General features: G+C 44.0%; 1 protein-coding gene across 1 annotated transcript in view; it reads left to right on the top strand.

The window, feature by feature from the left end:
• The window catches only part of Ryr3 (ryanodine receptor 3), a 359,038-nt gene that overhangs the window by 157,830 nt on the left and 176,402 nt on the right, over positions 1-24,806 (top strand). Inside the window, exons 28-36 of the mRNA XM_076849384.2 lie at positions 5,766-5,974; positions 7,444-7,619; positions 8,509-8,545; positions 10,038-10,201; positions 13,175-13,340; positions 16,901-16,987; positions 17,388-17,614; positions 18,999-19,794; positions 22,206-22,406. Of these exons, the coding sequence (XP_076705499.2) occupies positions 5,766-5,974; positions 7,444-7,619; positions 8,509-8,545; positions 10,038-10,201; positions 13,175-13,340; positions 16,901-16,987; positions 17,388-17,614; positions 18,999-19,794; positions 22,206-22,406 (2,063 nt within the window). The remainder of the gene's footprint in view (positions 1-5,765; positions 5,975-7,443; positions 7,620-8,508; positions 8,546-10,037; positions 10,202-13,174; positions 13,341-16,900; positions 16,988-17,387; positions 17,615-18,998; positions 19,795-22,205; positions 22,407-24,806) is intronic.

Below are 24,806 nucleotides of genomic sequence, written 5' to 3'. Positions count from 1 at the left end.
TGTGCCAATTGATGAGAACTTTGTAAAGTCCAAGTGTGGCTCATGTCAGACCAGAATCAAAAAATGCAACCTCACAAGAAGCTGGGATGTGTATGGTCTAAAGCAAATGAAAATGCAAGTAGTAGCAGTATTAGGGGGCTTGTTTTCTGTTTGTAGACCAAATAAGATGAAAATATGAAAAGGTGATTAATAATGCAAAGCTTCAAATTAGAAATAGCAAGTGTCTACTACAGAATGAAAGTTCTGTGTGAATGATCTTTGAATTGAAAGTTGAATAAAGAGTGTGCCCTCTGTAGAAGCATATTCCAATCAGAGGATGCCATGAGACTAATGATGTGGCATTGGGGAACTTCAGCAGAGGATAGGACAGTAGGAGAATGGAAGATTTCTGTATGGAATTCACAGATGGTAGAGCTGGACAGGTAGATGAGGTGCAGGTTACAGTCTAAACACGAAGACTTGGACCTCCCCTCCAAGAAACTATTGTCTCATCTGGGCTAAACATCCTTGGATTTCACTCTCTGGGAAACAGGGAGCTGATACAGGGTTTGAGCAGAGAAATGCTATAAAGGAAGAGATATTTCAGGGTAGCTCTGCTTTCTGTGATCATCTGTGTTATAATGAAAAAGAGATGCCTCATAGGCCCTTTGTGGATGGGGACAAGATTTGACCTTCAGAATAACAAAGTCTATTATTAGGAAGCTATTTTATAATAGAATTGTACTGTAATATGTTCATGCATTATACTGTAGCATTGTATCACACTTTAATAACACAGCGACAAGATAATTGGAAGGCTCTTTCAGTTATATGATAGCTCAGGAGTTGGCAGAGAGACAGCTGAAAGGAAGATGACATGCTATTCTTTGATAACAACAGCCCAGAGGCCTGGAATAACCATAGCATCTCTGTTCTCTGCAGAATATGGAAAGAGGCAGCAATTCTTGCCTTGAGTTGTTAGGAAAACCATCTGTTGGAAATAAACATTTTATGCACCGTGGCCCCCATATATGCTTGCTGTATGTGCTTACGTTCTGGTTGCTAGTACGTCAGCCTGATTCAAGCCATTACCCCCGTGGGAAGTCATGAGCCCTTTGGGGGAAGGACTAGGAGTCGACATTATAGCTTATGGCATGTATTTATAAGTTGTCCTCTTCGTTCTCTTCTACGTCATGGATAATATGCACTTATCTGCCTCATTAGAATTTTTCTAATCATTGCCCCATCCCAGTCCCTGCCCAGGACCATCACAGTTCTGTATTGTCACGTAAAGGTATGTGGAAGCTTAGAAGCCTCCAAGGTGTCAGCCTTCTGTTTTCCTCCATTTAAAGGAGAGAAAGATACAGTCCTTAGCATTCTGCCAGACCTTAGAATGTTGACATCTAGAAGAAGCTTCAGTGTGGTCCCCTGAGGGCCATCCCCCTCGTCCTGCTGCAGCTTCCATGTCTGCAGGGGCAGCCTCCCGGGCTCTTCCTGTCCATTGGCCTATCTGGGTTTACAGATCCCTCAGCTCTGTGGACAGCTCTTTGGAAAGCAGATATGAAACAAGTTTGTAGGAAGTGTCACTGCCATCTGCACGCACACGCTGGTGCCAAGGGGCTCTGCCATGCTTTCTCCAGATAGGGACTGTACTTCAGGAAGTGACTATGGCAGGGGAGCATGATGCTTCCTGTGTTTTGTACAAGGGATGTGACCATCGCTGGATTGCCCCCTGAACTCCTTCTTCTCCAGGCTTAGGAGGAAATGCAAAGGGATGAGCAAAACGTGTAATGCTGGAGTGAGACTCAGAAACATCCATAAGTGGTCTGGGGCCACCACTCTCCAGGATCTCAGCTTTCCCCCTACTGGTAGTGATTCTTCCCCATGTCTTTCTTCAGTGGAAAGGGAATTGAAAATGGATCCAACATTTGGGTTTTCTGGAGAACGGGTTTCTTTCCAAGCTCCCAAATTATAAAAAGTTGACCAACCTGCTATGTCTCTTCCTAATTACAAAACCAGGGTGAGGCCTTGTAATACCACATTTATCAGAACTTGGCATCCTCTATGAAACATAAATGCATGTGTTCTTGCTGTTTCTTTCCTGGAACAATATCTCTGTATTTATCTTGGCTCAAGATGATGCCATTTGGAAGATTCTCCTCAGACCTCTTCAAAAATATCAGCATAATCATATCTATTAGCCTACATAGAGGAAGGGGGATTTCTTTACCCCTTATATATTTCTTTTATTTCTCCATTCTCATTTGAGGCTGTGGGTCAATTGAGTTGTGTGCAAAATGCAAATCCTTGTTTATGGCAGTGTTCATAATTTAATGCCATATGACCTTGCCAAATGGGTCCTTTTATTCAGATTCACTCCAGAGAGTCAGTGGCCACCTGTATGCAGATAGCCCTTTTCCTCTGCTGGGCCTTAGGTGCTCTGTGGTCATGGGTCTTCAGCTAACTAATCTAGAAGCAAACTGGTCAACTACATGACACAGGAAAATGATTTGCAAAGGGAAGTAAGAGTTAGTCACAAAGCAAGTTGGAGTGGGTAAGAATTCAAAAACAGGCATCCTGGCTTCAGTCCCTCTTATTTTCTCTGGAATCCTGCTAAAGCAGCTTTGTTCACACACTGGTTCTATAGTTTTCCAGGTAACAAATAGGTGAGGGAATTGTTCAACTTTCTAAACCCTTATGTTAAATCATAATAATGAGTGCTGACATTAAGAAAGTGTTTGATAAGTGACACCCTGAGCACTAGTGTGCTTCTCGTAGCTCTGTGCTAGGGGCTGTGGTAGATTAAACTATCTCCTTCTTACATTTTTTTTTTAAATAAACAAGTAACTTTTGTTACTTGTTATTTAAAATGGTTTAAGATGGTTTGTCAGCTAACTTTCTTGGGTCTCCACTGGGACAGAGGGCTCTGCTATGTGCTGTGACAGAGGTAAAGGAAGAAGAAAATAATTCTTTCAAACCTAAGGAGCTTTCAGAAATGGGAACAAGAATGGATTATGCCAGTTCTGCTAAGCGGGGGTGGGTGGGAGGTGGGGATGGGGGGAGGGTAAAACTAACTACTATAGTAGTTTTATCTCAGAGGCATTGATGTGATCAGCGAATAGGATGTCTTAAGAAAATCTCTCTACTTCTTCATAAACTTGAATAGCAGGATTAGTGCACGTCAGGTGTAAGGCCTGCATGGGAAACAGCAACAGGGGTTCTCCCTTGGGACATACAAATAACTTCTCCGTCTTGGACTACTGACAATGTAAGGGGGAAAGTTAATATTGCCAAGAGTCTTTTCTCTAAGGAACTTCAACTCATTACTATTAAGCATCAGCAGAGGGGATAACACATTTACTGAGGATAAAAAATGAATGACTTGAGGAGCCAACAGACCGGACCAAGGTCACAAGAAGGGCGAGTGACAAAATGGAATGTGATCTTGTACCCTCTGAGTCACAGGCCAGCAGCCAGTCAGCATGCAGGAGAGGAAGAGAATGTTGTAGGGGACAAATGCCCCAGATTTAAGCAGCAGTGGTGTCCTAGGGCAAAGGGCTGTACTCATTGCACAGTGAAATGCTTTCCCTGTAGGCAAAAGTCCTCTCAGCAGGGGAGAAAACAGGGCCAACAGAGGCCAGGGATGGGAGAGCAATGGAAGGCAAGTGTTAGAGACCTCCTGGGGGCTAAGTAGGCTCAGCTGGGGAAGCTTTGTGAAGCAGAAGAGAAGCTAAACCCAAGGAGTCAGAGAAGAGAAATTCAGAACACTGCTACAATTTTTCCTGAGGAAGATGTGACAACTGGACACTTGCAACAGCCCCCTTCACCTGGCAAGAGGTTCCATTTCTAGAACCACTTTACCTGAGGTATTAAAGCTTCATGTAACTTTATAACTCTGCATGGTAGGTAGATGGGGGTGGGCAGCAGTGATATTTGTTCAATTGCCCAGTCTACCTACTTTCCTGGGTCCTAAATGGGTTTATAGTTTCTAAAACGAATCTACTAGCATGTTAAGAGATTTAATTTTCACATGTGCAACTTATTTACAAGAAACTTCATGGCATAAGTAATAGTATATGAGTACTTGTTCTAGGAGGAGTGCATTTTGGCATTGAGTCTTAGAGGAAAAGTTCTGTTGATTGTGACTTAGCTCCTCAAATCATTCATTTTTTATCCTCAGTAAAGTGTTATCCCCTCTGCTGATGCTTAATAGTAATGAGTTGAAGTTCCTTAGAGAAAAGACTTTTGGCTTTTCTACAATCTACAAAAGATTGCAGATGCCTCCTAAATTGGTCTTTAAATTTCCCCTGAAAGAGCACACTACCCTAGGAGCAGTGCCTCTTATTTTGGGGGGTGGGGTGGGCTTCAACCCTTGCTTTAGTCAGCCACCTCAGAGCTGTCCCCTCCCTCCTAAGCACTTGCCACAGCCTCAGCTGGCCGCCAGCTGCCCGCCTCCCACATCCTCCCAAATCCAAGATAATTAGAGCTTTCCCTGCTTTGCTGATTTGTTGGTCCACAATTACGATTTATAAATAACCCACAAAGAAGAATGCCAAACAACTTGAACTTCTGTTTGGGTCTATTCTGAATAGTAATTTTAAATATGATCAGGATATAGAAGTGAGCTCAGAGAGATGAACGTAGCTGTAGGAAGGACGAGAGGAGTTTTCTCTGGCTCTTGCGTGAAACTCTTGCTCTCCTGCTTAGGTGAGGAGGACAGCAGCAGGCTGGGAGGAGGGGAGTGCATGGACAGCAAAATTTTAATTCCAGAATTTAAAATTACTTAGCACCATGCTCTCAGAACATGAGGGACCACTGGACCTCTCATCTCACTAAGGACGACACTGAAGCCCAGAAAAGTTAGGGGATTTGCTCCAACTCATTCTTTCTTAAAAAATAAGTTTTATTGTATATATACAATAAAATTGTATTGAGACATGTAAAAGATTCTATAATTTTAAAAACTAGCATGCATTATTTCTCAGTTAGTCATGTCTTTTGTTTTTTGTTTTCTGCTCAATATATCGTTCTTTTGGAGGGGTGGGGAAAGGGAGGTGCCAGGGATTCAATTCAGAGGCACTCAGCTACTGTGACACATCCCCAGCCCTATTTTGTATTTCATTTAGAGACAGGGTCTTACTGAGTTGCTTAGCACCTTGCCGTTGCTGAAGCTGACTTTGAACTCATGACCCTCCTGCCTCAGCCTCCACCTCCCAAACAGCTGAGATTACAGGTGTGCATCACCGTGCACAGCCAATATGTCATTCTTTAGGTTTGTTGTTTTGTTGTTGATAGCATTTAAAATTTCCAAGGGCCTATGGTCAATTGTAAATAAGTCATACATAAAGAATTTTACTTGTTTTTTTTACTAGTTTTTCTTTTACAGTTCATTTTTATTTGCATCTTAAGAATAATCTTGGCTGGGATTGTGGCTCAGTGGTAGTGCACTTGCCTAGCATATGTGAGGCACTGGGTTAGATCCTTAGCACCATATATAAATAAATGAATAAAGGTATTTTTGTCCATCAACAACTAAAAATTAAAAAAAAAGAATAATCTTGGCTAAATGATGGTTTTTACCAAATCAATTTGAAACAAACTCACTGTACTTTCTCACTCACCAAAGGCAGAGGTCATCTCTAGGTGGCCTCTTGTTGACAATATGTGCCAGGAAGAAAGGTAAAAGGCTAGCATCCCATCTTTCCTATTGGGACTCAAAGGTCGGGTGTCCTCAGGCTTCCTGGGACAGGCCTGTGAGCTGGAGCAGGACTCTCTCCATTCCGCAGGCTTCGTGCCCATCTGCTCTCTGGGACTGTCTCAGATCGGCCGCATGAATCTCGGGATGGATGCCAGTACCTTCAAGTTTTATACCATGTGTGGCCTCCAAGAGGGCTTTGAGCCTTTTGCTGTCAACATGAACCGAGATGTTGCAATGTGGTTCAGCAAGCGCCTCCCAACGTTTGTCAATGTACCGAAGGATCATCCACACATCGAGGTAACATTACGCATCATGGGTGGCCCTGGCAAGGCAGGTTGGCCAAGGCACTAAGCTCCCCTAATGCTCCTGTCAAAGGCAGATGCTTACCTAAGTCCATGCCCTGGTTGCCTACCAGCCACCTCCTGCTGGCTCTCACTGCCACAGGCTCCTTACCACAGCTGCAGGCTCCTTAATTGGGACAGCTTAGTGACATCTTAAGAAAAGCAACAGCCTGTCCATTCAGATTGGTCCCCGAGTCTTGAGGCCATTTGGTCTCTGTAGACGTTCCTCTACTGTTATTGCCATAGTAACACGGTACCTACAGACCTTTCATAGTGTTTTCTTCTGAAGTGCAATATTTGCTCTCAAGATTACATCCTGAACAGGCAGGTTCTTATATGCTTATTGTAAGGAGCTTAAGTTGGGTCCCAGTTCTATATTTACTGACAGCTATTTTGCCCCTGCCCCCTGTTTTTCTTGTGGTGAGTACGGGGAGAAAAGTGCTGATGAAAAGCTGAACAGATCACTTCGTTGCAGCATCCCTTGGGGGCACATTCAGTGTCTTTGCTTCAGCCTGACTCCGGGTGCCCTTAACTTACCCTCCAGCCTGAATTCAACAAGCACCAGCTCTTAGCCCCCACTGCCACTGCCAGTCTTAAATCAAGACTTTTCTCTACTTCCTCCCAGGCCATCACTTTTAAAAGTTGACTCTTAACTTTGGGAGGCCATGAACCCTTTTGACAAACTGATAGAATCTAGATGCCCTCCACTTAGGAAAAAACACAAAGTGCACACTCACAGCCCCCATAAGAACACAAGAGAACATAAGAATGTTCTCTAGTGATCAGGAGAGATCAGATTATAAGAAAGTCATTATTACTCTAAGTCTCGGTTCACTTCCTCTGACTACCTCCTTCTCTGCACAGACACAGTTTTGATCTTTCCTCTCCAACTCACTGCCTGCAGTGCTTGTGCCCCAGAATCTGGAAATGCCTCAGGTTTCAAGCAGGCTATGGGAGCCTCAGTTCTCAGGTGGCAGCAACTGTGGCAGAAAGGAGAGCCCAGCTAAGGAGGGGAGGGTATCCTCCATGGGAACTGAATGTCTCGTCTTAAGCTTCAGGCTTTCTGCATCCTCTCCCTTAGATGTTCTCATGCCCGAGTGACAAGGGAAATTTTTTATTTTAGCCACTTGCCCCTGCCTTTGTGGATATCATTCTACATCATCCAGTTATTGCCCCCTTTTCTGCAATTTATTCTCTACCTTTTGCCTTGAGATGAACCCAGTGGTCAAGTTTTTAGATTTCTAATTTCTCCAGCCAGGGCCCAAGTAATAATGAGAATCATGGTTCGGGTAGCAGTGGTGACAGTGTTCACCCATAGTTTGCAGAATGCCTTGCTGTATATTATATATGTCAACAAGAGAAAGAGGGACAGGGTCAAGGTCAGGCCCTTTGATATGTCAGGGTAAGGACTTATGTTGTTTCCAGGTTGTGAGGATTGATGGCACCATGGATAGCCCTCCATGCCTCAAGGTGACCCACAAGACGTTTGGAACACAGAATAGTAATGCCAACATGATCTACTGCCGGCTGAGCATGCCTGTCGAGTGCCACTCCTCCTTCAGCCACAGCCCCTGTCTGGACAGTGACGCTTTCCAGAAAAGGTGAGGGTGAAGCCTGTGGCTTGTCAGTGGTGCTCATGTGCCTGCTCTAGAACTGGCATCTGATTACTCTCCACCTGAGCTCAAGAACTCCATGCATGGTTCCCCTGCTCTGTCAGACAAAGAAATGCGATGTGTGTGCACATGCGTGCATACAAGAACAGGTGTGTGTTGGTACACCACGTAATTTAGGGACCCATAGTACTGAACAGTCAGGCTTTGGGCAGAAGTTTCAGCTCTTTTGGAGCTCTCTGAGCCCAAGACTCCCTGCTGACCACAATTCTTGTTTGGGGATGAGAGGAAGGTGATTACATGAGAGGGTGCAGTGGCACTACAGCCGTGTGAAGTTAGAAGTTTCTGGAGACACACGCTGCTGCCTTTGCTAGCCCATGGGCATTGTGCAGTGCTCCAGCTGTGCCACTCACTTGTGAGCAATATGACTTCTTCCTTTCGGATAAGGAATGGATTTTTTTGCTCTCGGCTCCACCCCCCACCCTGTTGATGTCTATTTTTAACCATTGATGTATGTCTGCCATCTGGACTTGTCCTGTCCAGTCTCCGGTAGCATTTCACTGTCTCCCAAGCTTTCAAACAAAAGCAGCCACTTGAGAGATCAGGATAATCCATCTGAGGTGTCCCTGACTATGTTACTGCAATCTCTCTATCCTCTTCAGCTCTAACTCATCATCTGAGCTGAGGGACGAGAACTAGAAGTCGCAGTCCTCCCTTGTGGTAGCAGCCTACAAAGTCCCAAGGCCAATTGCAATCACTTGTGTAGAGAAAACAGCCAGTTTAGCTTGCCTTGATCATTAAAGGTAGATCAATTGCCTGTCAGAACTGTGGGATTCTCTATACAACTGAAAAACTAAAACATGGATTATCTTCCCCCCAGGAAACAGATGCAAGAAATACTCTCTCATACAACAACAGTAAGTAAATGTGCTCAATTATGGTTTTAATTATTTGATTCTTTGCTGTGCCTGGTAATAAGCCCCTTACAGCAAAGATCCGTCTAGAGATCTTCTTTAATTGCCAATTACTCTGCCTTTTAATATCCATCTTGATGATTCCAGAACATATCTGTGGCATTTCTCAAATGAGGGAAAGAAAGATAGTCATTCAGTCCAAAGCAGAAACTTACCTGGAGCTCCTAATTGGGCTTCACTTTGTACTTGGTGCCCATTTGTCATCAGAGACCTTACACTGCCTTTCTGATTAAGATGAGCATCCATTACAAGGCTCTCCATTAAACCCTTCTATTTGTTCTTCTGTGTAAACATGAGTCAGCTCCCCTATGTCTCTGTACAATGCCAGCACTAATGTTGAAAGCGATAAAATGAGAAGGAGCAGAAGCCGGCCCAGAGATGGAAGCTACTTTCAATCCCTTCTCCATAGCTAGACAGAAGCCAGAAAGAATTACTTCCTAATTTTTTTCACTCTTCTTTAGCATCTGTCCCTCAAAAAAAAAAAAAAAAAATATGGAGGAAATGCATGTGTTGCCCCTTCTACAGAAGTTCTCCTGCAGTCCTGAGTTCATAGGTTAAACACCAGGAGTAAGATTCCCTCTGTACAATTCACACACTTACTTGTGGGCAGACACTGTGTTAGGCACATGGTGTAACCCTTTCATTTAATCTCCATTTGATTATTTAAAGTTAATTTACTTGGCAACCCCACGAGAGAGGCTACTATGCACAGTATCGTGTGCAGAGAGCGTGAGGGTCAGAGTAACTGATTGCAAAGATTCAAGCCTAGGTTGTTCTGGCTGGCCCTTTTTCCTCCCGGTCAGGAAAATTTAACAGACTATAAGTAAACGTTACTGGATTAAGCATACATCTGCTCAGTCTCCCAAAGAACACGAAGCAGTCATCCCCTTCCTCTCTGCTCTAGCGATGATGGCCTCACAGATGGCATGACCCTCACCGAGAGCCACTGTCCTTTCCAGCACTCTCTGTGGTTGGGCATGATACCACACTTTTACCACTTCTTTTTCAAGACTTTCCAAAGCAAACAAACAAAAAATACCTTGACTTTCTTGCAGAAGTAGAAAGGAACAGAAGTGCTCGGCTGTTCTCTCTCTGAGGTTGGGGACTGAGCTAGCCTGCCTTACAGCCCAGGGCGGCCTGGTACCCAGGAAAGGTTAGGGTTCTGAGCTGACCACTCTGAGAAAAGATGCCACAGACTCCCCCAGCAGGATCTCCTGATCTCATCCCTGGTGTCTTTCTGGGCGACAGGTGGCAGTGTAAGTGCTCACTGCTCCAGGTGCTGCTAAAGCCAAGCAGAAAAGAGAGAAAATAGGAAACAGAGTCTCTATTCAGCCCTCAGTCCAAGTCCAGAGTGTAGTGTGTGCTTCTTCATAAAAGAGGGCCAAGTGCTCCCCCCACACTGAGGGCCGCTCACCTCTCTGTTGTCCCTGCACAGCAGTGCTACTATGCCATTCGCATCTTCGCTGGACAGGACCCGTCCTGCGTCTGGGTTGGATGGGTGACTCCAGACTATCACTTGTACAGTGAAAAGTTTGACCTGAACAAAAACTGCACAGTCACTGTCACTCTGGGGGATGAAAGAGGCCGGGTCCACGAAAGGTAAGGGGGTTCCCAAGAGGCAGCATTGGCCATTGGGCTCCCCACTCCCTCCTCCCAGCAGTCTTTCCCCTTCCATTCCACCCTGAAGCCCCAAAGAAGTAGGCATCCCAGCCTGCCTTAAAAGGGGAGCATGGAGTGCAGACTTAACATCCCTAAGGAAACTGGGGAGGGGCGGTTTGCTCTGACACTGAGAAGGTGTTTGGTGAAAACCGGGGGTAATTTTATCATGCGTATAAACCATGACCCAAGGATGAGAGATAAAGATAGGTAATTGTGGTCTGAGGTCCCTCTCAGTTTTCTTCATGACTTTCAGGCAGGCCCCAGTTTCTACCACATCAGAACAAGACAGAGAAAAATCCCTGGGTGTTTGATAGAAGCCAGTTCAGAAATTATAAAAAGATGTATCACATGACATAACCATTGATAAACTCAGAACTGCTCACCCCAAAAGTTTTTAATGACTAAACACATAAAGAATATAAAAGAGCCAGGCGCGGTGGTGCACGCCTATAATCCCAGCAGCTCAAGAGGATCCTGAGTTCAAAGCCAGCCTCGGTAACAGCAGGGCACTAAGCAAATTCAGTGAGACTGTCTCTAAATAAAATACAGAAAATAGGGCTGGGGATGTGGCTCAGTGGTTGAGTGCCCCTGAGTTCAATCACTGGTACTCAAAAAATAAAAAAGACTTACAGATTTATTAGTAATATCCACTAAATAGACCTTAGGGCTCTTAAGGGAGAACATGTTTCAGGCACACTTGTGCCTTTCCACTGTCCATTGGTACTGTTGTTAGACTCCTTGGCTAGATGTTCCCCACAGGTCACCTATAAGACTGTATCTTAAGGTCATCATGTCCCCACCTTTGTGAGGTATGAAAGCATCTTTCTGAACAGCCACAGATAGAGATTTGATAAGTTGTTTCTCAAACCGGCCTTTCCTCCCTACAAGTCAGGAGCATTTTGCAGTCAATGATCTTAAATGATACTAGGGACCAGTTGTAGCCATAGTCACTGACCTGAGGGACCCATGTGGGCACATAGTTAGGAGCGAAGGCTCTAAAAACAAATTTACATGCCTAGTAGATTTAAAACTAGATCCCAGTACTTATTAGCAGTGCAACCTTGAATGGGTCACTTGACTTTCCTGGGCTTTGATTTCCTTATCTATCAAGTGAGAATATTAGGCATAAAATTTTATATGAGTAATTTGTAGAAAAATGCTTAATGCAGTGCCTCACCTCAAGCACTCGATAAATACTATGATTATTGTTGCCATTTTTAAAGCCCATCATGTTAAGAGAGTCAGAATAGATATTAAAAGCAACACTTGGCTTAAGTTGGAAAGGAAAATATATGAAAACAATTGACCAATTTTAGGTTTTTGTTCTTCAGCCAGAAGAAAAAAAAAAAAGGCAGAAATGCCCATCTCATTTGAGTTTATTGCTCCTGTTCCCTGGCTCTGCCACACCAGATGTACTACTTGATTTATCTGAACGGCACTGACCACATTTATTGTGACAATTAACTGACCTGTTAGCTCCTAGAGCAAGACCTAGTGTATGGTAGGTGCTCAGTAATTCTTGGTTATTTGTCCTACATAATAAGCAATAGGCACAGGATCGATTTTCAGATGTTCTGGGGCATTTTTAATTTGGGCTCCTTAAAATATGTCCAAATCCTACCACTTCACATTTCTACAGATTTATACATTATTAATTGAATTCTGTATTAGCCATCAATGTATTTAGAAATTCATTCACTAAAAAAACATGAATAACATGACTGCAGTTTGGCTTTTATAGATTGTAATGATGGGCTATTACTCTTTGGAAGAGGCAGTTAGCACTGGCCCCAGCCTTCGGGTATTCGTGTTGAACAAAAGCCCCATTGTTGTAATCCCAGATTGGAGGAGAGGAATTCAGGACTATGGAGGGGATCTCCACTCCTAGGAGATCCTTGAACTAGTAAAAACCTTAAATAATCCTACCCTGGGTTTTCCAAATGAGAACCAGTCCAGAGAGGCAAAGCTGTATTCAGAGGGTGCTGTGTTCCAAGGCCTGTCCACCAAGCATGCTGAATGCAGTCTCCCTCCTCCACGCTGCTGAGGGCCACAACAGGAAACCACGCTGGTTCACATAGATGGACCTCAGCATGTTTGAAGGGCCTACTCCAGCATTAAGTATAGAGTTCATCTCTCATTTAACCTGAGAAAAGTCACATCATGCTACTTCAAGGGCCTGGGTCCCTCGGACGTTGTATCCCAGGATGAACTTATACAGAATTGACTGCCTCTTGCCACAGCCCATCATGAGGGGCTCAGCCACCACACATCTTCTCTAAAGCTCACCCAGGGTATGAAGTCCTACAATTAAGGGGTCAAGCTTTGGAGTTGTTATAGTTTGTTTTAAGTGTAGATAGCGATTTTGGACAACAAGTTGGTGGATATCCAGTGGTGTAGGAAGGCAACTGCCTGGGAGATGGGAAGGTCAAGGTAATGTGGGAAGTGGAAGGACATCAGAGATAAACTGGACTGACTTCCCAGATTCAGACTGGCCATCCTAAAGAATACAGGCAGAGTTTCATATGTCTTATAGAGTTTTGCCTATTTACCAGACTGGGATTCTGAACAGATTTTTATTTCTGCATCTTACACTCAATCCCCTTATAAATTTGCCCAAAGTGGTTACATTCTCTGTGCCTTAGTTTTCTATCAACACTAAAGTAGGAATATTATCATCCTCATTATCTGTTTCACAAAGGTGAATAGATACTGAGTCAGGAATGCTCTTTGGAAAGGGGTAGCCTTCTAGACTTCCATATCCCTAAATAGAGTGGCTCACACATAAATTAATTCTTAAATGAATTAATTAAACCTTCATAGGGGGGCTTGTGAGGCAAATCACTCCTGAGTCTTGATTGTAAACCACCCAGTCCAGATTCTGTGCCTTCCCCGGTCTCTCTCTCTGGCTCCCAGTGTGAAACGCAGCAACTGCTACATGGTCTGGGGCGGGGACATTGTGGCCAGTTCCCAAAGATCAAGTCGGAGTAACGTGGACCTGGAGATTGGCTGCCTCGTGGATCTGGCAATGGGCATGTTGTCCTTCTCAGCCAATGGGAAAGAACTCGGCACCTGCTACCAGGTAGGGACAGCTTCTGGAGCTGTGACAGCATTGTCCCAGGTCTGGTCAATATGGCTGGGTTCCTCTTCTTTTCCATATGCAGTATCTTCATCACACTGCATCCAGTGGATAAGCCTGTGTGGTCCACGATCCATTTAAGACAGAAAATAAACACAAAGCAACTCTATTTTGTACTGAGGGAAAATAGTATTTATTATCATGTCATAAAATCATATTATGCTGGTCATATCAGATCAATAAGGGGGAGAAATGTTTTCTTTAATGATGAGCTCTGAAAGGTCATTCATTTGTTTCATAGATTTATCTCTTCCACCTTTATGTTACCTTTGCCACTCAATGCACAAGATTCAAAAAGTAAACAAACTTCTATGCTACAAATAGAAACCTATGGAAACTAATTTGCTATGTGTTCCTTTTGCAAAAAGGCTTATTCATATTCCCTACAAATACCTTACATGATCCTTTAAGAATATATTTATGTAAATCAAGTGTTTTCCTATTTCATGGACTGTGAACCTTCACATAACTGCAGGAAAAGCTTCAGTGATACACATGTAGGTTTAAATGTCATTAACCACAAAATGCCTCATCTCTTCATCCTTGATGGCCAGATGAGCTCTTGGAAAGGCCCCTTATCACATCCTCCTCCTTGAGGTTTTGCAATGAATGATAGCACAGCAAAAGGTTTAAGAGAGATCACAGAAAGAAACCTGTCAAACCAAGCATTTCTCAAATTATTTGACCAAGAAAACCATTATGTTAACTTTGGCAATTAGTAAAATTCTATGAACCTACATTTCCACAGAGCCTCCCATGGGAAATGCTAAGTTGAGGAGTTGAATTTCTATGTTAAACACTTACAATGGATGCTCCAGGTTGAGATGGAAGAGCTTTCTCCCATTGAGAACAGTCAGGAAAGTATTCACTACAAGAAATCTTAATTTTTAAGAGAAATGTTCTAAATTGAAGAAATAGCCCAAGAAGCATTATGGCAATAGGGAAGCATAAGGTGTGTTTGGGAATCAATGGACAGAATAGCCAGGGGCTTTTATAATTAATGGTGAGAAATTCAGTTGGAAAGAGGTTGATATAGATAGGAATTGGGGAACTATTGAAGGTTTCTGAACAGGAGAGTTCCATGTAGTGTTTAAGGAAGCCAACAGTCTTCTAGGGTCACCAGCGGATCAAAATACCCTCTTATACGATGAATAGAAATCCTGATTCTTCAATCAGACACAGGTTACAGCCTCTCAACAGCCAGCCATCTGGCCTTGGGTTGGAGAGATGGAGCCAGATGGGCAGCAAAGTATGAAAGGTCCATTCACTGAGAGGATTGATGGACCCTGGCTGGGGGCTAGGGCAGCCTGCTGGCCCCAGCCCAGACACCTTGCTCCTCCAGCAGTCCCCACTCCTCCTCCTGCTGAAGAGTAGAATCACCCACACTTGGCAAGCTTGGCCCAGCAGCTGGGGCCCACCAGGCCATTTCCAGAAAGAGCCATCTGTGAAGCCAGGCTATGCAGCCAAAGTAAAGTGTTCTAGTACTTTCGTACAATTCCACATCCCCTGGTCCCAAGTCCCTTGAGAAAATTTCTTATATACATTACTACCGTCCTTCAGAATCCATTAGCTTTTTCCCATTAACTTCTGAAATGAGTTGAACTGAAGGGTCCTCCCTGAGCTGCAGAGAATTATAGAGCATCTAATAACTTTTAAACCTAGTTGAGCTTTGGAGATCTACAAATATCAATGATTTTTTTTTTTTAATGTGGCTTTCACAGCAGCAGCAACCTGCCTGCCTCAGGGAAGAGCCTACTATGTTGAGGAGATGTTAAAAACAAGAACAGGATCTCTGTCAGCTTCATCCCATCTTTCACAATGGTCCCTGGGTTATGCTAGGCTGGACGGTTGTCCTCTTTGAACTGGGCCTTGGCATCCCGCCTCCTCTACTCTATACACACAAATCTTGTTTACTCTGCTCAGTGGTCCAAGTCTTGCCTCCTGCCCTAAGAAATGCTGCTGGAGGACCCTGGGGAAGCTCACACAGAGCCAGCCCCTTCTCATTCCTGGCGAGACAGTAACGTGTCCAGCCATGCATCTGGTCCCTGGCAGTGGGATCATTGTTATTCTGCAGCTGTAGCCATTTTCATTTTTCAATTATCTCAAGAGGAACAGGCCAGCAATATTGATACACTGGCTTTCAATTCAGAAAGGACCAGTAACCAAAATAATGACAGAAATATTCCCTCAAACAATGTTTCTAGACCTCCCTATTAAAATAGTGCTGTGCAATTTGAAAACCTTTTTCTGTTGCACTTAATGCAATCAGCAGAGAAATGAGAACTGAAATGTACCTTCAAGAGATAACCCCCAGCGATTGCCACGCCAGCCACACACCTCCAAGGACGGAGCCAGCTGTAAGATTCAGACTTACCAGAGGGCTTAGTTTTCGATTCTGGCCAGCTCCTATGCCCTGACCTTCACACATGATTAGAAACAATGTCTATTACTATAAGTACAAAACAGATCAGCCGGTGATAAAAATGAACCTTGACTATGAAAGGAAAAATGTCCATGGAGTGTCATGACAGCTGGGAGTCCAGGCTCACTACTCATTCCATAGGAATAGAATCTCCTTGCCCAGCAGAGGAGCCCTTTGAAGGCAGAGGCCACCTCTCATGTTAGAAATAAAACTATCCCAGGATATCCTAAATGTACTTTGTCCCTTTGGGGGGTTGGAAGACGGGCATGGAGGTTGACTGAGTTATGAAGTTTTCAGGAGCTAGTCCTGAGAGACCTGAAAACATCCCACCTCCCTCAGGATGTGGCTTCTGAACTGGTTTGCTTTAGCTCCCTGTAGGAAGCTTTCGAATGCATGCGCTTATCTCTCCCCATTAGCACAGACTTATGGGTATCTTCCCAGTCCAGATAAGGTCTTCTCAGCCACTGCTCTACTTGCTGAAGGCTACAATGGCAAGTTGTTATAGATAATCACACATTTGGTATTTGAGAAATCTGGTTCCTAGTTCTTAGAGACAATCCCTACCTCTTTGCCGAAGTCAGAATAGCAGAACAGTCTCCCTGACCTTGCTTGAACCATGTGGATTTGCCTTCAGAGATAAGCCCAAGTCACCACTCGCCCTCAATGGTCATCTCTAGACTGATGTGATGACTACAATGCTGCCAGGTGCCTGTGCCCTGCAAGGAACAGCACACCTTGTCACTCAGCATCCAGTAGCAGGTGTCAATGTTTCTAGACCTCCTTATTAAAATAGTGGTGAGATAATGGCTCCTCCCCTGACTGCCCCTGAGCATGAGCAAAAGCTGCTGGCTGCAGGTCCTTGAGAGATGAGGCAAACAGTTATGAGTCTGTTCAGTCCAGAGCAGAGAGAGTGTTGAAGCTGGTGAACAGTGACAGCTTCCACTAAGGGACACCAGGTCGCTGAAAATTCCCAAAAAGGGAGAATGACAGCCTGCGCACCATCCTCTTTCATCTGAAATTAAAATGAGAGCATAGACTGGAATAGCTCTGGGCAAACTTCTCGATTTGTTCTGGTTTCTAGGTGGAGCCCAATACCAAAGTATTTCCAGCAGTCTTCCTGCAGCCTACAAGCACTTCTTTGTTTCAATTTGAACTTGGGAAGCTGAAGGTATTTATCTGTTCCCTCATCTAATAGCCATGACTAGAGAAAGCAGTATTGACCATGAGGAGGGAAATCTCTCACTTCTCATTTGTGTCCCCCTGTCCTTCTTCCGGCCCCTCCCCCAGGCCCTAATGTTGGCCTGTGAAATTCAGATGACAGAACATGCCTTCTCATTTTCTCCTTCTCTTACCTCTTCTGGGTGATGAAAGGATTAATTAATGCTTATAGAACCCATTGTGCAAGGTCTTAATTAATGCTGGTGAAGCCCTGAGAGGTCCCCTGGACACACATGTCTAATTTACACTTACCATATTGGTTATCATGGGCCAGGTGCATGATCCAGCAACTGAGACTCTCCATATTGCATGTGTATTTTCTTCTCTGATGTCTCTTCACCTTGTCCCAGAATACAATGCCCTTGTCTGCGGCCATATTTAAGAGTGAAGAGAAGAATCCAGTCCCACAGTGTCCACCTCGGCTGGATGTCCAAACCATCCAGCCGGTGCTCTGGAGTCGCATGCCAAACAGCTTCCTGAAAGTAGAGACAGAGCGGGTGAGCGAGCGCCATGGCTGGGTGGTGCAGTGCCTAGAGCCCCTGCAGATGATGGCACTCCACATCCCGGAGGAGAACAGGTACTAGAGGGGCCCACAAAGGAAGGGCACGCCAAGCATTCTCACTGGACTCTGCTCAGCTCCAAGATGATTATTGATTTCCCCAGTGCCTCGGCGTCTATTCTTTACTCCCCCACTTCCATTATTCATTTAGAAACAGCAGGAAATGCACTGATGTGCCTGCTACGGAGGCTTTAGTGCAGCTTCTAGTGCCTCGAATCAGGGAACATTTCTATGCCTGTCATTAAAACCAAATGACCCTGAAACAAGAATGAGGCATGCCTGGCTTGACTTATAGAATCATGAATCAGGCTGCTGGTGTTCCCTTGTTAAAAGGCTCTCATAGATTGTGGCCTGGGTTCAATCCCAGCACTGTCAGCTCTCTGACTGTGTGTCCTTGGGTGTGTTACTCATGCACTCATGGCCTCAGTCTCCTCAGCCATGCTGTGAGAGAAGAGCCCACCCAAAGTATTGCTGGGAGGAAAAAGAATGAGATTGCATAGATAAAATCCAGTACAGTTTCTAGACACAGTGAGAATTAAGTAAGTCTTATTGTGAATGCTGGTATCCCTTGATGTCTGCCCAAAAAGCAGAATAATATGGAGAGAGTGGCAGCATTGCTGCCTGCATATTTCCCAGTTAGATATGTCCTTGGGTCATGGGTAGCAGCAGGGTAGGCAAGTTCAGGGAAGCAGAAGAGATGCCCAGCCAAGCAAGCCAATTTCAAGGGTCCCCCATTCCATGATGAAGGTGAAGACAAAATTAAGATCTAAGCAGATATCAGAACCAAAGACCTCATATCAGAAACACAGATTTAAAAAAAAAAATAGACTTCTAAAGTTGGGAAGGGAAAACTGAACTGGCTTATGACAACTTGTCATAAGAAAAGAAATTTAGAAAGTGTTTCCTCTTTGGATAAGAATGCAGGTGAGTTTGTTTTTAGGGGAAGGTAGAGTGAAGGTTGTACATAAGACGTAGATACATTGACAGAGGACTCCAGGTACATATCTGAGGGGCTTTTATATCAGGAAATGGAGGATCCACTTGAACCTACAAATAAGAGGAGCAAGTTAGCTTGTCATGTACCTAAATGTTTTTCTGCTTGGGGCTTTGGGGGTTTCCCTAATGAGGGAAACTTGCATATTTGGCAAACCAGTGTCTTAAGTTTTGTAGGTTTTTTGAGAGCCTCATAGTTAGATACGGTGGATTGGTGAGGGTTAGGATGTGGACTGAAGCCAAGAGAGGCGTGATAACCAATTAAAGGAAACATGGCAGAGACTCCCACATCCTCTACCCCTCTGCCTTTGTGAGGCTGGTTAAAGCCCTGGGCATTCAGATAGTGAGACTGCTGGATTCTGACGCATTCTTCTTGCCATGAGGTGGTTGATTGCTTGTTCATCCTCAGGTGTGTGGACATCCTGGAGCTCTGTGAGCAGGAGGACCTGATGCAATTCCATTACCACACACTGAGGCTGTACAGCGCCGTGTGTGCCCTGGGAAATAGCCGGGTAGCCTATGCCCTGTGCAGCCACGTGGACCTCTCGCAGCTCTTCTATACCATTGACAACAAGTACCTCCCTGGCCTCCTTCGATCTGGATTCTATGACCTGCTCATTAGCATCCACCTGGCCAATGCTAAGGAGAGGAAACTGATGATGAAGAATGAATACATCATCCCCATCACCAGCACCACCAGGAACATCCACCTGTACCCAGATGAGTCCAAGAGGCATGGACTGCCGGGGGTGGGCCTGCGCACGTGCCTCAAGCCAGGCTTCAGGTTCTCCACCCCTTGTTTTGTGGTAACCAGTGAGGAGCACCAGAAGCAGAGCCCCGAGATTCCCCTGGAGATTCTCAAGACGAAGGCACTGAGTATGCTAACCGAGGCGGTGCACTGTAGTGGAGCCCACATCCGAGACCCTGTGGGGGGTTCTGTGGAGTTCCAGTTTGTGCCTGTGCTGAAGCTCATTGGAACCCTGTTGGTCATGGGCGTGTTTGATGATGATGATGTTCGTCAGATTCTCCTCCTGATTGATCCCTCTGTGTTTGGGGAGCACAGTGGAGAGTCAGAAGAGGGAATAGAAAAGGAGGAAGTGACCCAGGTGGAAGAGAAGGCAGTGGAGGCTGGGGAGAAGACCCGCAAGGAGCCTCCAATCAAAGGCCTGCTGCAGACCCGATTGCCAGAGTCCGTCAAGCTGCAGGTAAGTCTGAACAACAAAGCTCCTGTGTGTTGGAAAGGGCCTGGGTGGGAGAGAGCACAGCCAGGCTGTTAGGAGGGACAGTGGGCATGGGCATCAACCCACTGCTGAAAGAGTCCTGCATCCACACTCAAAGACCTGGAGCTTGTGGGCAATGCTTGTTTCTGACGTGGAATATATTCCTCATGTCTCCCCATGCCAAATGAAAATGCTGATTTGGTCAATAAGGCAGATGTTTTAGAAATGTTTTCTGCTAACAGTGATAAGTTTGCCCTTATCTTTTAACCTCTGGGATCCAAGGGTTCATTTCTGAGATGGCTGCCTAGAGAGGGAATCAAGCCTTAGGCTTGGAGTAACCTCAAGGAACTGGCTCACAGGGAGATTGCACCGGTCACCTGTTCTTAGTAGATGCCATGTTCTTGCAGATTGGTGTGGTTCTATGACTGCAGCATTCACATAACTTCCATCCAAGCCGAGGACAGTCATGCTCCTAGAGCCACCCCCTGCACTGCCTGGGAGCCTTTGACACTGCCTAAAACACTTTTTCCCAGCATAAGCTAGCATCAGTTATGTACTGAGAATGATAACTTTTGTATTACAGGCACAGAGAAAAGAGAAAGGGAGATGAATCAAGTAGGCTCAGCCTACGCCACTACAGAGAAGCCTGCATCAACTATTGCTAAGATTAAATTCTTTCATTCAGTTTTTTTTCCTCTTGTTACCTGGCCTTAGTGGGGAACAGTTGTTCTCTGAATGCAGACTGGCTTAGATTCAAGCAATAACTTTATGGTTACTATGTGCCATAGATTTTCTCTCTCTCTCTCTTTTTTTTTTTTTTTTTTTTTTGGTACTAGAAATTGAACTCAGGGGCACTTAACCACTAAGACACATCCCTAGTCCTTTTTATTTTTTATTTTGAGACAGGGTCTCCCTAAGTTACTGAGGCCAACCTTGAACTTGTGATCCTCCTGCCTCAGCCTCCCAAGCCACTGGTATTAGGCGTGCACAACCAGCTTACTGGTTATGAGAACTTGCCAAGTCAGTGGCCAGAAGCAGCCTTATCTGCTTATTTGTAAAATGTGAAAGATTATTACCAAATATAATATTAGAATACATTTTTATAAAACACAATATGTACTATGTTTTTACCATAAACTGTATTATGATAATCTATAGAAGCTCTCATATCTGTATTCAATGGGATTGATAGGTAGCCCAAAACATTGAGTATAGAAAAATTATGTATATAAAATTATATACACCTATACCATAAGCATCTTTAAGACATGAATGCGCTATTCTGATATAGGACCAAGACTTCTTTTAATGTGAGTCCCCTGTCTAGCACATGGAGTCCTTTGTCATAGATGACACCTGGAATACAACATCTATAGCTTCCAGTTTAGGAGTTTTTAAAGTAAACCTGAACTTAGAGGTAGTCTCATGCTTCCCAATGACATTTCAGCCAGTGATGGACCACACACATGATGGTGGTCCTGTAAGATTACATCACTGAGCTATGCCGTTCACATCTTGGTTTGTGTAAACGTTACCTATTATGTGCTTACAATGACAAAATCATCTAATGCTAAATTTTTCAGAATGTATCCCCATCATGCATGGCCTTAATTAAAAGGTACTCTGAGTGCAAAATGTTTCAAGATTTTTTTTTTTTTTCACTAGAGATTGGACGCAGGGGCACTTAACCAGTAAGCCACATCCCCAATCCTTTTAATTTTTTATTTTAAGACAGGGTCTCACTAAGTTACTGAAGCTAAGCTTGAACTTGTGATCCTCCTGCCTCAGCCTCCCAAGCCACTGGTATTAGACATGCACCATCATACCCAGCAGATATTTAATGATTTCCCCCAATTCTCTGTAGTTGTCTCACACCCAGTTTTTAACATTTTTATCTAAAAAAATTATATTTTACATAGAGATAAGATTATCATAATAACAATCCAGAAGCACTAGTCACAACAAAACAGTGTATATCACAACAGTGAAAGAAGGGTGAGGGATAGACATCTCAATTTTCCTTCCTCCAGGAAGTCAGCAGAAACGAAGGCAGTGCTCACGTGAGCATTTTGGCATTGGCTTCTGTACTGAGTTTCCTGGGAAAACATTTTCTTAGAAAGCTGTTCTTTTTCTCCACAGGCAGATTTACTCTGTCTCCAGTGAGCTCATTTTCCTCTTGTTCCCTGGCCTTCATGGGGAACAGTTGTTCTCTGAATGCAGACTAGCTTGGATTCAAGCAATATAACTTTATGTTTACTATGTGCCATTGAACAGATGATTTCAATTATCTAGGATTCAGTGTTAACATCTGTAAAATGGAGATGCTGGCAGGTCCAGGGGTGTACTTAGAGTGCTACTTACTACACAAACATGTACACTTAATGCTTTTGTTACAGATGTGTGAGCTTCTCAGCTATCTCTGCGATTGTGAGCTGCAGCACCGAGTAGAGGCCATCGTGGCATTTGGTGACATTTATGTCTCCAAGCTGCAAGTCAATCAGAAGTTCCGCTATGATGAGCTCATGCAGGCCCTGAACATGTCTGCTGCCCTGACCGCCCGGAAGACCAAGGAGTTCCGCTCACCCCCACAGGAGCAGGTGAGCATCCCCTCCTGAGTCACTTCCAGGTCCCATGAGAAATCTTAGCGCCCACGAATCCTTTAAGGTGTCTGGGGTAGCCTCAAGGCTTCCTCTGTGGAAGATTAAAGGAGCCCCTATGGCAGCAGGAGACAGGCCTGGTCCAGAACGGTTGCAGTCTTCCTCATCTTACATGTCCAGACACTCTTGCCCAGTGGGCTGTGCCTTGCTAAGAGCCTCCTCAGCCCCACGAAGTCTGGAGAACCAGATTCAAGACGTGACTCATCATCTGCCATGTGTCATGTTTGTTCTCTGCAGTACCCCACCTGTGCTCAGCCTTACCCAGATGGGAAGGCTTCTTTGAGAAGAACAAAAACCCCAGTGAGAAGCTTCTAAGTGAGGGAGAGACATCTTGTAAAACAATCATTTCCATTTATCCTCCTGCTCAGCAGAGCTCTGATCCCTGCAGGTTGGTTGGCCACTGCTCTCTAAGTGTCCAAAGGAGAACATAGATCCTTCAGTGAAGAAATTAGTGTACTGTGTCTGACAAATCTTAGGATATTATATGTATTTAATAAGCAGCCTATTCGTTAAGTTGTTGTCAATATAATTACCACTATTTTATATTAATGGCACAACTACAACCTCATCCAATTACTTACCTAATCTGCTTTGCAGAACATAGATATTTATATTGATTTAAAAATTAACCACATATCTTGACTTTTTAAAAATTCATTTGAATGGTACTGGTCATGCTGTAGAGAAGGCAAAGCCTACCATCCCTATGCTGGACCCAAAAGGAAGAAACTCTTGGGGCTGATTGGACAGATCATTGTGCTGTGCCAAATGCACCCATGTGTTTTTTTTCCTATTACCTCCCAAGAAGCACTCTTGAAGACTTTATGAACCTTGCAGGCTGCTTTTAGACTGGCAGCCATGTGGATGTTCCTCATGTCACTGGGCGAATCCTGCTGCTTTTGTGTATTTGTGAATAATGGTAGGACAGATGATCTGGTGGTTACAGCTCTGGCATTAACTTGAGGCTACAGAGCTCCCATTCTGGCTGCTGGGACACTCACTGTGTGGTCTTAGCCACATGATCTCTATCCCAGTTTCTTTAGCTGCAGTGTATGAATAATGTTCATACCTCCCAGGGTTCTTGTGAAGAGCCTATGAGATCATTCATTTAGATTGCTTAGTATTACTTGAGCTGCCATTGGCTTTAGGATCAGAGATGTTTGCATTTGTCTCTTGCCTTGTTCTGTGACCCTCAATCACAGCCCAGTAAGTGAGTTCACATTTTTCTTGCATTTCTTTGACCCAGGCAGCATCACGGCCATCCACCCAACATTCCTCATGGTCCTGGCTCCTAGAAGGACAGTGGTGGCTCCCACCCTTCCTTTCCCCATTCTGCCTCCAGACCTGTCTGCCCTCCACAGGGACTCCATCACCTGCCCCCTCACTTTCTTCTAAACAGTCCTCTGAGAAATCATTTCAGATCTATAACTCAAACTCTTCCTTAACTCATCAAGAGCCCACGTTTGCAATTCTGCAACCATTTCAATACAGTAAGCACAGTTGCATTAAAATAGGCTGGAAATCATAAATGAAGAACATGTTATAAAATTTATTACTCATGGGATCATTAATAATATTACTAAATATCACTAATCATTTGCTGATTACTTTTCTCAAAAAGAATAAAACTAAAAGAACATGTTTATTTCAAATTTACCACAGATAGTACATTTGTTGCTCAATGTAAGTTTTTATGGACTGATGAGACATAATGGGTTAATTATTAGACCAGCAGTTCTTGAATAAAATCACCTAAAGAGCTTAATAAAAAAAGATTTCTGGTCCTGCTTCTAGGGTCTCTAATTGGTAGTTATAGATTGAGGCTCAGGACTTTGCATTTTTAGCTAGCTTTAAGGTAATGCTGATACTGCTGGTTTCAGAATAGAATAAAAGAAGCATGCTGCTATGAACTTCAGCTGTCTCATCTGCAGCCCACCTTGAGTACTTCTAGAGGGCACCTGCCCATTGTGTTCTCAGTGTAAGATGCATTTAATGCTATTGAAGGTTATGGAGGATTTAGATCAATTTCAGAGGTTAGTAGTACAGAATCACTTGGAAAATAGGATGCATGGAAATTAGAATTTTTTAAATGGGAATGTTGTCTCACAACCTTTGTGAGAAAACAGAGTTTTTTAAAATGTATTAGTGCATTATAGTTATACGTAACTGGGGTTCATTTTGAAAAATTCATAAATGCCTCTAACATAGTGTACTCCATTTTGGTCCCCAGTACTTCCCCTTTCCCTCCCTCCCTTTCTTCTCCTGATCTCCTTCCTCTACTCTATTGGTCTTCCTCCTATTTATTGATTTATTTTTAATTGGTACATTATAGTCATAAAA

Source organism: Callospermophilus lateralis, chromosome 3 (assembly GCF_048772815.1).
Source record: "Callospermophilus lateralis isolate mCalLat2 chromosome 3, mCalLat2.hap1, whole genome shotgun sequence".
Taxonomy (NCBI): domain Eukaryota; kingdom Metazoa; phylum Chordata; class Mammalia; order Rodentia; family Sciuridae; genus Callospermophilus; species Callospermophilus lateralis.
The sequence above is the reverse complement of the archived record's forward strand: the minus strand, read 5'-3'. Positions and strand labels throughout refer to the sequence as shown.